The sequence below is a fragment of the Fukomys damarensis genome, unplaced genomic scaffold, assembly GCF_012274545.1.
Source record: "Fukomys damarensis isolate Sample0158 unplaced genomic scaffold, DMR_v1.0_HiC HiC_scaffold_2, whole genome shotgun sequence".
NCBI lineage: Eukaryota > Metazoa > Chordata > Mammalia > Rodentia > Bathyergidae > Fukomys > Fukomys damarensis.
Window position 1 is genome coordinate 61,892,153 of NW_022900914.1, and position 14,861 is coordinate 61,907,013.

Here is a 14,861-nt window from a genome sequence, read left to right on the forward strand (position 1 = left end):
CAACTTTCATGGGAGGAAATGCCTAGCTGATTGGAGCCTGTGTGGTTCCCAGAATGGTATAACAGAGGAATGGGAGGGAAGGATTTCAGCTGATCTTCCTTGGGGGAGCTTCTTTGTGGCGCATCAGGGATGGCTGCTGTTCTCTTAGAGGAGCTGTGGTCTTTGTGTCTGCCTGGCACGTTGTCCTCTGACTTCCAAGACAGAGTCTGCAGCTTCCAGCACTGGATTTCTGGCCTGCTGATGTGCATCCTTTAGACTCTAACATTGATCCTTTGACCTCCTAACACCAAACCTTTCATCTTCTCACCAGATCTTTTCCTTCTGGCTGGGACTCATGAGGGATATTTCTGTGTGCATCAGGCCTTCAGCTGGATTCTCCAGATCTCTGTAGCACTTGGACAGATATCTTTTCCTCTGCTACAATTGACTCTATGGGCCAATATTGTAAGCTAGTCTTGTAAATTTCCATGTCTTGCATTAAATCTAATTCATTCTTTTGAGGGAACTTGCTTCAGCCCTGCAAGGTCTTGTAAGCACTGACTAGTACACACGAAAGGGCAATTATGGGGTTCTCCAGAAAAGCATGGGCTTGTCCTTAGCACTAAAGAATGCAGTCTTTCTTAATACTTTTTGGAATATACAAAGGGATAGTCTAGATGGATCAGATGATATTTATGTTTATATTATGTGGAATTTCCCTACGATTTCCACAGTGGTTATACTAGTGTGCAACCTTACGAACAGTGTACAAGGGTTTATACACCTACACAATTTTAAACAGCATTCATTGTTTTTTATGTTCCTCATAGTAGCCAATCTGAATCATGTGAGAGGGGATTTTGGTGTAATTTTGAACAGCTTTTCCTTAAGTAAAAACTTCTTAATTTCTCCTTAGAAGGAACACCCTTCAGAGATCTCTGCCTCAGAGCTCACAAACACTCCCTTACAAGGACTTCTACAGAAACAGGGTCTTTTGGCAACCTCTCCCCATACTCTGTATCTGCGCATTTCCATTTTCCTCTTGTGGAGAGCCATGCACCACTGAGTAAAAGTCTGCTCTGTTTCCCTGGAGATCAGTCAGGAGGTTCTGTCACATGCAAAACCTCTGACAAGTCACTAGTCTTTGAGGAGGAAGCAGCTGGGTCCTGAGGAGCCAAATAGGTTTTTGTTGCAGTCTGTAGCACTGTGTGGGTGGATCGTTGTACCACTGATGACAGTAATAGGTTGCAGCATCTTCAGCCTCCACACTGCTGATTGCGAGAGAGTAAGAGGTCCCAGACCCACTTCCACTGAAGCGAGAAGGGACTCCCGAGGCCAGGTTTGAGGTGGTATAAACCAAGAGCTTTGGAGAGGCTCCCGGCTTTTGTTGGTACCAGTGCAAGTAGCTGGTGCTAACACTGGAGCTGGCCGTGCAGGTCATGGTGACCCTGTCCCCTGGGGAAGCAGCCAGGGATGCTGGAGACTGGGTGAGCACAATTTCTCCGCTGGACCCTATGGTCATATGCAAAACATGAAAAGAGTTGGAAGTCAGCGGAAATAGAGACACAGGAATATCTTCATACCACACACCATGGAGAAGTAAGTAAAAAGAATCTGTTACATTCTGAAAGTTTCATGGAAAAATGACACTCAGTGTTGAGGTTGTGTCTCTTACCTGTGACACTGAGCATCAGCAAGCTCAAAATGTGAGCCTGAAAATCCATTGTGTTTTCTGAGCTCTGCCCCATGCTATACAGACGTCTTCCCTTAAGATCATCCCTTTAAAGGATTCTGAACATTTTGTGGTTTCTGAGGAACTGATACGCAAATCATCAGGTGTAGGCTGGGGTTGGGATTTTGGCTTATGCAGCTATAAGGTCTGTTCACATTTTACTGTAGAAATTCAGTCGGTATAAGAGAGGGAAGTTCTCCTATTTTTACCAAATTGGTACACACAACTGATCTAGAGGCTTATGTATTGAAATTTTTATCTTTATTTATTATTAGTGTACATTTGCCATGCATAACGATCACATTCACCATGAGGAATTTGGAGTTTGTGGCTGTACATAATATACCTTACTCATTTTTTCCTCATTTCCCATGATTCTGTTGAATTCTTCCCCTCCCCATTTATATGTTGCTGTTTCTTAATCTCTCTTTTGAAAAGAAATATCTCTACTCTACTTCTCCTTCCCCTACCCCTTTCCCTTGTTCCACTTCCATTTGAGCTAGTTCTTTCTGCTTTGTAGTATTTTGTTCATTTCCCATTTTATTTACACTTTGGGTTTCTCACATGATTGAAACCATGTGGTATTTCAACTTCTGAGCCTGATTTATTGCACTGAAGATTCAGGTTTCCATATGCAACCTTTACTTAAATATGTCTCATGGTTATCCTTCTTTATGGCATATTAGTACTCCACGGTATACAAATACAAAGACCTTTTTTTTCTCTTAAGTTTATTGGTACTGTTTAGGTGTATAGTATATTTACATTCATTGTTGGGATCTTGTGCCTTTTCATGATGGGTCTTGGTTCTTATTTTTTGCCCATACCCCTGCCTCCACTTCACCCACTCCACCATTCCCTATTTGCAAAACTTTGTTTCCATTTTTCCCTTTTCTTGTATTTTCCTTTTCCCTTCTTTCCTTTCCCCTACCCTTCCCAATTATCTACTTCTTTAGCACTTTTCTTCCTATTTCACATTATCAATTACACAGTTTGAACCTTGTTTACATGTTTAATTTTTCATAGCGGAGAAACTATTTGGTATTTCACATGTGTGTCCTGCTTATTTGTTTCACTTAAGAGTATGGCCTCAAAATGAACCCATTTATCTATAAATGTCTCTGTTTTCTCTTTCTCTATGCTGAGTAGTACTCCATTTTATAGAAAAAACACATCTTCTTTATCCAGTCTCCAGTTGATGGGCAATTGGACTGTTTCTAGTATTTATTTAGCACAAACTGTATCGCTATAAACATGGGTGTGCATATATCCCTATAGTATGATTATTTTAATTATTTTGGAAAGATGTGCAGCAGAGGGATTCCTGGGTCAAATGGGACCTCTAATCCTGGTTTTTTGAGGTATCTCCATATTGATTTCCACACTGGTTGCACATGGGTAAACTCCCACTGACAATGGAGAAGGGTTCCTTTGTCCTCACTGCCCACCAGCATTTGTTATTAGCTAGTTTCTTTTTTTTTTCAATTGAGTTTATTGGTACACTTTAGGGATACAGTACAGTTACATTCATTGTTGGGATCTTGTATCTCTACATGACAGGTTTTGGTTCTCATCTTTTCCCCTTGTCTCTGCCCTCCCTTCACCCCCTCCTCCCCTCCCCATCTACAAACATTTTATTTCCATCTTTTCATTATCTCACACTTTTTTCTTTTCCCTTATTACCCTTCCCCTACCCATCCCACCTTCCCTACACCTTTAGCCCCTTTCTCCCCATTTCAAAATTTCAGTAATCTTATTAGGATCTTATGTATCATTATAGTTTATTCACACCAGAGAAACTATTTGGTATTTACATATGTGTGACTTATTTATTTCACTTAGGAGAATATCTTCCATATGTATCCATTTTCTATGTGTTATTGGCTAAGTACTTGATAGCAGCCATTTTTTTCTGGGGTGAGGTGGAATCTCAGTGTTGCTGTCATCTGTATCTATCGAATGATCAGTGATGTTGAACATTTTTTCATGTATTTATTTGCTGCTTTTCTTATTTGTCTGAGAAATGTCTGTTCATTCAGATGCCCATTTTTGAATTGGGCCTTTATATGTAGGGGGTCTGATTTTTTGAGTTCTTTATATATTCTAGATAGTGGACTGTTGTCTGAGGAACAGCTTGTAATTTTTTTCCCACATTGTAGATTGTCTCAGTTCTGTTGGTAGTTTGCCTTGCAGTTTAGAAGCTTTTTAATAAGATTGCAGTTGTTGATTATTTTTGCTAATTCCCTTGCTACTGAAGATTTGTTCATAAAGTCTTTTCCTATGCCAATGTCTTCAAGAGTTCTGAATAACTTATTTTCCAGCAAGTTTCGTGCTTCTGTTTTAATATTTATATCTCTAATCCATTTTGATTTTATTTTAGTGCATGGTGAAAAATAGGAGTCTAGTATAATCTTTGGCAAGTTGAAATCCAGTTTGTTCAGCACAATTTATTGAACAGGTTATCTTTCTTCAGGTGAAGAAGGTTGGCTTCTTTGTCAAAAATGGGTTAGCAGAGTACATCTGGAGTTGTTTCTGTATCTTCTGATCTATTCCACTGATCCTCAGGTCTGTTTCTTTGCCAGTATCATGCTGTTTTTATCACAGTGGCTTCGTAGTACAGTTTCAAGTTGGGGATTATGATACCACCTGTAATGTCTCTGTTGCCTAGAATGCTTTTTGCTATTTTTGGTCTCTCCTGGTTCCAAATGAATTTTTGGATTATTTTCTCTAGTTCTGTGAAATACACTGTTGGGATTTCAATTGGGATTGCATTGGATTTGTGTAGCAGTTTTCTCCAGCTATTATTTACAGGCGAAGAACATAGAATTCTAACAGAAGCAAAAAAATCTATATAAAGAAAAGATGATAGAAATATAAAATAAAGTTTGTAAGTGTAACTTCCATTATCAATATAGGATAAAAATTATACTTCAGAACAAAATATGATTTGAATAATACAAGATAACCCCAAAATGATAATAAAACATAATAAATTTTAAAAGTCTATAAAATGAAAAACATAATGAATTGGATCTCAGGAAAGTTAAAAACTTTTGATGACCTGGGACTAATTTAAATGATAGAAGAGATTGTATATAGATTTACTTTGCAAGCTAACAAGTGACCCCTTGAGCAAGTATCTTAGAAAATGAAAACTTATTTTTGCCCAGAAATTTCTACAGAAATGTTCTTTGAAGAGTTTTTTTTTCTTTTTGTGACCGGGTATTGAACTCGGGTCCTTGCCCTTGCAAGGCAGGCCACCAAAACGCTGAGCCAAATCCCTGGCCCTAAAGTGTTTTTCATAAAAGCCAAGCTTAGGAACCCACCCAAATGTCCTTCAACATATAAATAGTGAAGTACGCCATCATGTGTATAGGACATGGCTTATATTTCAGCAGTGTAGTTCTCAACTATTAAAATACCCATTATAGACAAAGCTTGGTGATGTTGTGCTGAGTGTAATAAGCCAATGTCAACATAGCTCCTACTGTATGGTGATATTTTTCAGTGCTGTTGACTGAAGCTGAGGCCTGGTGTGTGCTCTACCCCTGAATACCACTCCCCAGGGTGCTTTTCACAAAGTGTTTTCCAGGGTGATGAATGGAGAGCAAAAGGTGTGTATGGATATAAAAGGAACAACCAGGGAGTTTTGTGGGATCATACAGTTGAAAGTTGATTAGAGCCGTGGTTACACAATGTTACATAAGAGATAAACTTGTGCAGAGCCACACACACATATGCACAAGTGCCCATACACAAAGACAGAAATGAGATCGCATGTAACTTGTGAAAACTAGCAATATTCCTTGGAATGTACCAAGCAGAGTTTCTTTTTTTGGATTGTTTTGAAAGATAGGAAATTTTGTAGAAACTACTGAGAGATGCGTGAGTTTTTCCTGGATGTTTCTTTGCAATTTCTTGTGAATGCATAGTTATGTGAAAATGGTAAAGAAAAATGTTAGAGTTTGTTGTTTAGTGACTCTGATGAGAGTAGGCAGCATTTTCATGTCAAGTGTTTGGGAAACATGTAAAGCTTTATGGCACCGTCTGCTGGTGGGAATGCAGAAAGCACACTAATTCTTTGGAGGGCTCCAAGGGGACAAGGTACATTTTAAAATGTAATTTGTCATTATTTATGATATAAAATTTAAAATAGGAATACTGTTAACAGAACCTACCAATTGGAAAAAACGTATATATGAAAAATTATATATATGGAAATATCTGGATACCCATTAAAAATAGATATGTAAACAGGACTATGCCTACCTTTTGAAAAATTTTCAGCTATTGAAGTTAAGTTTTAATTTTATACTATTGACCCATGTATTAAACAATACTAAGTGTAAAAAGCAGGATTTCAAAAAACTGTAATTTACAAGATTCTGCATGTGTGAGTGTGTGTGTGTGAGTGTGTGTGTGTGTAGCTAGAGAATGAACCCAAAGCCCACAGTGACTCAGTGTGAAACAGAAACCTCCATGAGACCATCCACGTGTTTTGATTTACCAGCTGCTTCCTCTATGGGCAGTTGAAGCGGTGTCTGCTGCTCAGTTTCAGCATTTCTGCCTGTATTTGGAAAATTAGGAAATTTGGAAAATTTGGAAATTTAGACATTCCAAACTGGAACCTCATGGCAACATGGTTTTACTCTGTTCTCCAGAATTTTTCTGTGACTTATTTGTCCTGCTCTTTTCAGGAAACACTTTGGTGCTAAGGGCATCGATCTCTCACATGAGTGGGTGTCTCTAAAGGCATACATGCCATGCCCTGTCCAAGAAGGCAACACCACTGACATCAACAAACATGAAACTAAAAATGAAAAATTAAAAGTACAACTCACAGAGATTTTGTGCAGGGAAAATTCAAAATAATCCACAGAGAATGTATTAGAATTAATAAGAGAAATGTAAACTCACGGAATTAATGCTTAATATACTGAAATCAATTTGATGTCTATAGAACTACAAAAATGATGAAAGTTGCAGTTACACAGCGCAACATACAATAACATACATGTTAAATTCACAGAAAAAACTCAAAGTGTGTACGTTGTTTCTACACTGAAATCTCCAGAACGTTGTTTAATACGATTAAAGAAATCTTAAGGAGAATACTGTGGAGAAAGAATGGCCCTTTCTGGAATGCTGCAGGGACACCTGGTATTCAATTTTTTTTTAAAGAGAAGAATCCACAGAAAGTATCACAAGAGAACACTCAAAATTCATCATAGACCTAAATATAAAATACAAAACCTTCCATTTTCTAGAAGATAACATGACTAATCTTCTGTGTGGTTTTAACATTTACTCATTTATTTATTTATTTGGTTTTTTGAGGCAAGGTCTCACTATGTAGTTGAGACTGACCTGGAACTCATTATGTAGTCCAGTGTGGTCTTGAACTCACAGTGATCCTCCTGCCTGAGCTTCCCAACAGCCGGGATTACTGGCATGTGCCACCATGCCCAGCGATTTTAAGTTTTAGAAATAACACAAAATTTCAATTTAGAAATTCATTCTTTCCTGTGAAGAAGACATGAAGACTGTGGACCTCCATTGCAGGGAAACAGAGGACATTTTTTTTCTCTGTTTATCTTGTCTCCTATCTCTGCCATAGGAGACATTCGGTCAGAGTCTAAGTCCATACACATACAAAACACCTGACATGGTTACAGTCTCTGAGATGGAGGCAGCTGGTCTCTGAGGAGCTGAAGGGGTTTTTGTTGCAGTCTGTAGCACTGTGTGGATGGATAGCTGTTAGTCTGCTGACAGTAATAGGTTGCGGCATCTTCAGCCTCCACACTGCTGATTGTGAGAGAGTAAGAGGTCCCAGACCCACTTCCACTGAAGCGAGCTGGGACTCCCGAGGCCAGGTTTGAGGTGCCATAAACTAAGAGCTTCGGAGAGGCTCCCGGCTTTTGTTGGTACCATTGCAAGTAGCTGGTGCTAACACTGGAGCTGGCCGTGCAGATGATGGTGACCCTGTCCCCTGGGGAAGCAGCCAGGGATGCTGGAGACTGGGTGAGCACAATTTGTCCACTGGACACTGTGGTCAAGTGGTTGAGATGAAAAGAGATAGAAGTTAGTAGCAATAGAGACACAGGACGTCTTCATGCCACACAATATACAGAGCTTCAATCCGGTCTTACCTGTGACACTGACCAGCAGCAAACTCAAAATTTGAGTCTGAAAGCCCATTGTGTTTCTGAGCTCTAACCAGGCTGAGGAGACCTCTTCTCTTAAGATAACTCCTTAAAAAGAGCTCTGACATTTTGTGGTTTCTGAGGAACTGATATGCAAATCATCAGAAGTAGGTTGGGGGCATTTTGGTTTACATATCATGTGGTCCGTTCATATCTTTGTAGAAGTTCAGTTGGCATAAAAGAAGGAATTTTTCTCTGCATGTTGTCTGTGTTGGTTCACACAGGTTATCTACAGGATTATACACTGAAATTTTTAATCTTTATATGTTATTTGTTTATGTTTGCCACACATATTGATCACATTTATCATGAAGAATTTATGCCTGTAAATAATATATCTTTGCCTTTCTTCCCTATTTCCCACCCTTCCCTTGTAATCTTACCCCCCCCAGTTACAACTGCTCTGTTTCTACTGTTTTCCTTCAGTCTCTCTCTCTCTAAAAGGACCCCTTTTCTGTACTTCCCCTTCCCCTCACTGCCCTTCCTAGTTTCCCTTCTCCTTTGACCTAGTTCTTACAACTTGCCAATGCCTATCCTCCATTTTGCTACTTATTTGCACTTGGGATTTCTCACGCAAGATAAACAATGTGATATTTAAACAAGTGTTGCCTGTGATTTATTTAATTTAAGATCATGGTCACAAGATGCATCCCTTTACCTAAAAGTAGCTCGTTTATCTTTCTTTACAGCAGAGTAGTTCTCCACTCTTCATAAACACTGCATGTTTCTCTCTCCATTTATCTGGTGTTGGGCATGTGGGCTGTTCCAAGGTTTAGGTTTTATAAGTGTGCTTCTATGAATATGAGTATGCATATATCACTGTGGTATAATGCTTTTAAGTATTTGAAGAAGGTACCTAGAAATGTAAGAGCTGGGTCAAATGGAACCTCTATTTGTACTTTTTTGAAGAATCTGGTCATTGGAGAAATGCAAATTAAAACAACACTGAGATTTCATCTCACTCCAGAAAGAACAAACATCATCAAGAAATCAACCAATATCAAATGCTGGAGAGGCTGTGGTGAACAAGAAACCTTTCCCCACTGCTGCTGGTGTGTAAATTGGTACAAACACTATGGTATTCAGTGTTCCATGGATGGTACTTCACAATTTCCAGTGAATGCATACTTGTTTAATAATAGGAAAGACATTTTTCGTAGTGCTTGTTATTCAATAACTCTGATCAAAAGAAGTGATATTTTGTTCTCAAATATTTGGAAAACATTTAAAGCTTAGTGGCACCCTCTGCTGGTAGGAATGCAGACAGCACACTAATTCTTTGGAGGGCTCCAACAGGGCATGATATATTTTCTCAGTGTAATTTGTGATAATTAATGGTATAAAATTTAAAATATGGATACTGTTGACAGAAACTGCCAATAGGAGAATAACCTATAGACATAATATACTTTTGGAAATACCTGACTATCCATAAAAATAGATATGTAAATAAGAGTATCTCCATATTTGAAAAATTTTCAACTTTTGGAGTTGTTTTAATTAATGCCATTGACTCATTTAATTGAACAACATTAAATTTAAAAAGCAGGATTTCCAAACACTGGTATTTATATGATCCTCTGTGTATGTGTGTGTGTGTGTGTGTGTGTGTGTGTGCAGGTGGGGAATGAACCCAAGACCCTGCACATGCTCATCAAGTGCTATGACACGGAGTCACACCCCTGCCTACATGATTTAATGTTTGAGAACCTATGATCAGCACCACAGAACTATAGCATACATAACACAGTGCAATTTATTTTAAAATATTTAGTAATATACATTTCTTAATGTGACTGCAAATACTGTGGGTTATAATCATTATGTTAAGAAATCAAGTAGTTACAGAGTTATATTACAGATACAAATGAGAAGTGGTGGGTTTATGTGTTTCAATACAGTAAATCCTTAGCTTTCTTCTAAAGATGAGGTGGAATTATCAAAAAAGACTAAAAAGTGTTAGGATGCTTTTAAACTGATACTGGTATTCAAAATTCTGGAACTGAATGAAAAACAATTAAAATAACTAAAGTTGCTTAATGATGGGATAAAATTGGCTAAACTGAAATCCTACCAGTGAACAAGAAAACCGATAATAAAAATGGTTATATATCATATAAAGGCACTCTTCCTTTTGGTAGCCATGCTATGTTTGTTTGAAACATTCGACATCAAAATTCGATCAGAGACCCTAATTGTGGCTTCTTCACACCCTACAACACTATGGAAAAGTAAAAATGAATCACACGGATGAGGGACACACAGCATTTGAGCCTGGCTTGCAATCAGGGTGTTGAGCCACATGGGGCAGAAACCAAAGAACACACAGTGAGAGTTTCTATTAGGACAAAGTTCATTAGAGTAAATCCACGTAGCAGGTTCACAGCACATCATAATCCCAGGCTACTCCTGGAGAGCACGGCCCAGAGTGTACATCTTTCATCCCCGGAGTGCCCTCCCCAGGGTCAGTGTGCACTGGCTCCTCTCTCCACTGACAGCTGACTTTGTGATTGCTTTATTTTTTAGTCTGTGTCATCTCTGAAATTTTTATCTTTTCTGATTGCTAGAGCTCCCATTATTCTTCCCGAGTAGCTCTTCCTTAGTTGTCTTAATTCTAGATTATGGTGAGGCTGTATCTGCTGCCTCCACCTGCTCTGCCATGTTGGGCTGTATGTAACACTTGAAAAAAGTCTATAATAACCCATATGAGTGTTTTTCCCTGTGTATTTTAAATAGCAAAGCTCACTAGGTTTTTAAAGTTTAGCAGAGAGGAAGAAAAGGGCTAAAGGTGTAGGGAAAGTGGGAAGTGTAGGGGAAAGGCAATAAGTTAAAAGAAAAAATATGAGAAAATGGAAAAAATGGAAATAAAGTATTTGTAAACAGGGAGCACAGGAGAGGATGAAGGGGGGCAGGGACAAGGGGAAAAAAGGAGAACCAAGACCTTTCATATAAAGGTACAAGGTCCCAATAGTGAATGTAACTGTACTGCATACCTAAAATGTACCAATAAACTTAATTAAAAAACAAATAAAGTTTAGAGAAAATGTAGAGCTCCTTGTACTCACAACCTCCAAATCAGTTTTAAATTTGAAACATGCTATTCATGTGATGGTCTAGAATTGCTCTTAACTTTAGAATGAAACAATTGATAGGATCTTTAGGACACCACTTCTGTTATAGAAGAACTTAGATTCCTTCAGCGTAGTCTCCAATGACAAGGAAAATGAATGAACTAAATGTTGAGGGCTGAATGTTCTCTGCTATGAGTATGAGTCCAGGGACACGAGGACCAGTGGAACAGGTTAGGAGGTGCAAGAACAAGTCCAGACACAGTCAGCCACCTCATCTTCCACAGAGGATCCAAAGACTCTCCTGGAGGAAAGATAGTCTCTTTATTTTTACTTTTATTAAGGCCCTTTAAAAAAATGGTTCTTGAAAAACTGGGTTTCAACTTGCAAAAATTTAAAACTAGACATATCTCTCACCATGCACTAAACTCAAATTGAAATGGATTAAAGATTTAAATATTAAAACAGAAACACTAAAATGGCTGGAAGAGCTGTGAGGGAGAATTCTTGAAGACATTGGTGTAGTAAATGATTTTATGAACAAAACCTCAGTTGCCCATGAACCAGTGCAAACAATCAACAAGTGGGAAGTCTTCTTATGAAAAGGCTTCTGCACAGAAAGAGAAAGAACCAATGGTGTGAAAAGACAACCCAGAATGTGGGAAAAATTTTTCATCAGCTGTTCCTCAAAGGTCAACTATCTAGAGTATATTAAGAACTTAAAAACAAATCAGACCTCCCAAATTTAAAGATCTAATTGAAAAATGGGCATCTGAAATGAACAGACATTTCTCAGACAAAGAAGTACAAACAGCATAAACACAAGTAAACACAAGAAAAAATGTTCAACTTTACTGATCATTCCAGAGATGCAAATGAAAACAACACTGAGATTCCATCTCACACCAGAAAAAATGGCTGCTCTCATGAAATCTAACAATGACAAATCCTGGCAGGATGCGGGGAAAGAGGAACCCTGCTCCACTCTTGGTGGGAGTGTTGACTGGTGCAAACATTGTGGAAATCAGTATGGAGCTACCTCAGAGAACTAGGATTAGAGGCGCTATTTGACCCTGCTGTCCTCCTGTTGTGTATCTTCCCCAAAGAACTAAAAGAATCATACCACAGCGATATATGTAAACCCATGTTCATAGCGACATGATTTGTAATACCTAAAATTTGGATGCAACCCAATAGCACACCAACAGGAGACTGGATAAAGAAAACGTGTGTGTGTGTGTGTGTGTGTGTGTGTGTGTGTGTTTTAAATAAAATGGAGTAGTACAAAGCCATAAAGAATGAGAAACAAGAGATTTTATAGCTAAATGGATGTACATTGAGGCAATACTGTTAAGTGAAATAAATAGGATGCTGATATGTAAATACTGGATAGTTTCTCTAGTGTGAGAAACTGAAAGTGTAAATAAGGACTAGAAGGTATAATAGATAATGTGAAATAGGAAGAAAAGGTGCAAAGGGGACGGGGAAATGGGAAGGTACAGGAAAGTAAACAAAGGAATGGAGTTAACCTGAGAAAGGAAAAAATTGAAAGAAAGTCACAGTGGGTAGGAAGAGGTGGAGGGGATGAAGGGAGCACAGGGGAATGGGGAAAAATAAGGACCAAGATGGATTATGTAAAGGTCTAAATTTCCAATGATGTATGTCATTACATGGTACATGTTGAATGCACCTATGAAATTAATTTAACAAAAAAGAGTCCAAGGAATAACTTCTCACATGTAGGAGGATCGGCGGATTCTACGGTGATTTTTGTACCAAGCTGATGGACACTGAGGTAAGGTCATTCATTGGTATGGTCACTGAACTTTTATCTCAGTTCCATCTTCATGTCTTCATAGTACAGCTTGTGATGGTATCTATAGAATCATTTAAAGGTCATTTACTCAGAGAGGCTAACATCAATTCAATCAGAAGTAGACCACCATTTTTCTTTGTCTTCTTTTTAAAATAAAACTACTACTTTCTCTTTCTCACAGTGGTCACAAGCTGAAATGGAAATGATTTGATGTAAAAATAGTGTTTGTATAAATTGAAGAAAATGAATATTACAGCATATATGCTCTGCCATTAACATCCCTGAAACCACTCCCCATGCTTCGAACACTTGCCTCTTTCTGCAGCATTTTTATAAGTTCTTCCCATGAAGTCTTCATTTCTCTTTTTGGGGCTGCCTCAGTGTCCTGAGTGATGTCATAAGGTTTATTCCTCATGGTCATTTTGGGTTTGCCGAAGAGGCAGAAGCCACAAGGTACCAGATCTTATGAATTGGTGAATCAGGGAACATCGTAATGTTTTCTTGAACTTGATTTCTGATTAGATGGCAATGTGCAGCAAATTCACCGAATTTTTTGGTCGAAGTAGTAAATGCACAAAGGGTTACATCTAGAACAACGTCAGGACGTGGCAAAAATAATGTAAATACGAATACTGTCAGGGAGATTCCTGGAAATATATGTTTCCTTATTTTCTTCATTTAGAGACATTTTGATTTCCAATTAACCCTTCTATTATTATTTGAGGCGATATAAATTTTAAATTTTAGGGATGAAAACAATTTCTGTATTCTCATGTCATGGAAGGCATTGTATGCTCCCTCTCTTGGCAGTTGTGACAAATCAAGAGGATAGGATTGCCTGGAAAAGGTCACAACTTTGCTTGTGATATACATGAGTAATACTTGGAGCATTTTTTGTTTGTTTGTTTGTTTGTTTTCCTAAGCTCAACTCTAGCAAGATGGGAGCAGGTGTTCAACACGAGAACAAGGCTTCTCCCAGCTGATTCACATTTTTCCACCTTAACCACTGGTCAGGCCTCTGCTAAGCATCTTTAAAGGCAGCTTCAAGGTCCTCTGAAGAGTTGTTTACAGATCAGTTCTCAGAGATGGGGCCAAGGCTCCCCTGCTGTGGATGCTGCTGCTTTTGGTTCCAGGTGAGGGTATAGGCAGGTGTTGGGTATGTTTAACACTCACCAGTGTTACCAGTGCAGTGGATCTGTATTGGGATGGTGTTGGTGACAGTTGGCAGTGGTTGCACCTCTGGGAAATGTCCCAGCAGGCACACACTTGGGGTGGTTTGTAGAAAGAATGGAGCAGCACCTGGACTAATGCATAGGTCATGCTGAAAAGATTGGGGCTCACTTATCTGGAGGGAGAAAGAGAGGTTTTGAAGTGGTTACAAGTTTGACACCCCTTGCATGATGATTACCTTTTAGAAATATTAACAGATGGAGGAAAAGTAGAGGGAACATGGTAGAGGGAGCCCCAAGCAAATAATAATGTGAATCCTTGTAGTCCTTAACAATAGCAGTGAGCTGTAGCTTTGAATAATGTTGGGTCTCTGAAGGAAACATGCCTGAAGGAACACCTCATCATTCCTATGCATCTGCTGTTGATTACTTCACACTAAATAGAGAGTAACAATGGCCTAAACCCATGACAAAGCATTTACCATATATCTAAGGTGGTCCCGAGGAGCCCTCTATTTATCTAAAAAATAATTTTGTAGCCACAGAAATTGTTTTCAGTAGGGCATGAAATATTTTCTTGGCTCTAACAGAAACATTTGCTAGTAAGTTCAAGCCTAAATTGCCATACTTGTTTTGTATTGTTTCTAAACAAGGTATTCTGCATAGTCTTGTTATATCTATGAAATTGTTTACCTTGCTAAGCTTAGATCTATTTTGTGTGTTGACTCTTTTCCCCCACATGGTCTCTGTAATGTAGTTTCCCTCAGAAGTAACACATTTTGAGTAAGTAAATTCTGGGCTCTCCTCCTCTGACCTGGGCCACCTTGGGACCTGGGCCAGGGCTGAGTTACTGACATGAGACAGCTCTGCAGCTGGGCCTCACCGCCCAGCTCC

At 38.8% G+C, this 14,861-nt stretch overlaps 2 gene segments (V, D, J or C); both read right to left on the bottom strand.

The window, feature by feature from the left end:
* Positions 1-1,090: 1,090 nt before the first annotated feature.
* Positions 1,091-1,720, bottom strand: LOC104860365. The segment is given in 2 exon segments: positions 1,091-1,491; positions 1,655-1,720. Coding segments are annotated over 2 exon segments (450 nt in total).
* A 5,660-nt stretch (positions 1,721-7,380) lies between these two features.
* LOC104860364 lies at positions 7,381-7,940 on the bottom strand. The segment is given in 2 exon segments: positions 7,381-7,757; positions 7,861-7,940. Coding segments are annotated over 2 exon segments (426 nt in total).
* Positions 7,941-14,861: the final 6,921 nt, after the last annotated feature.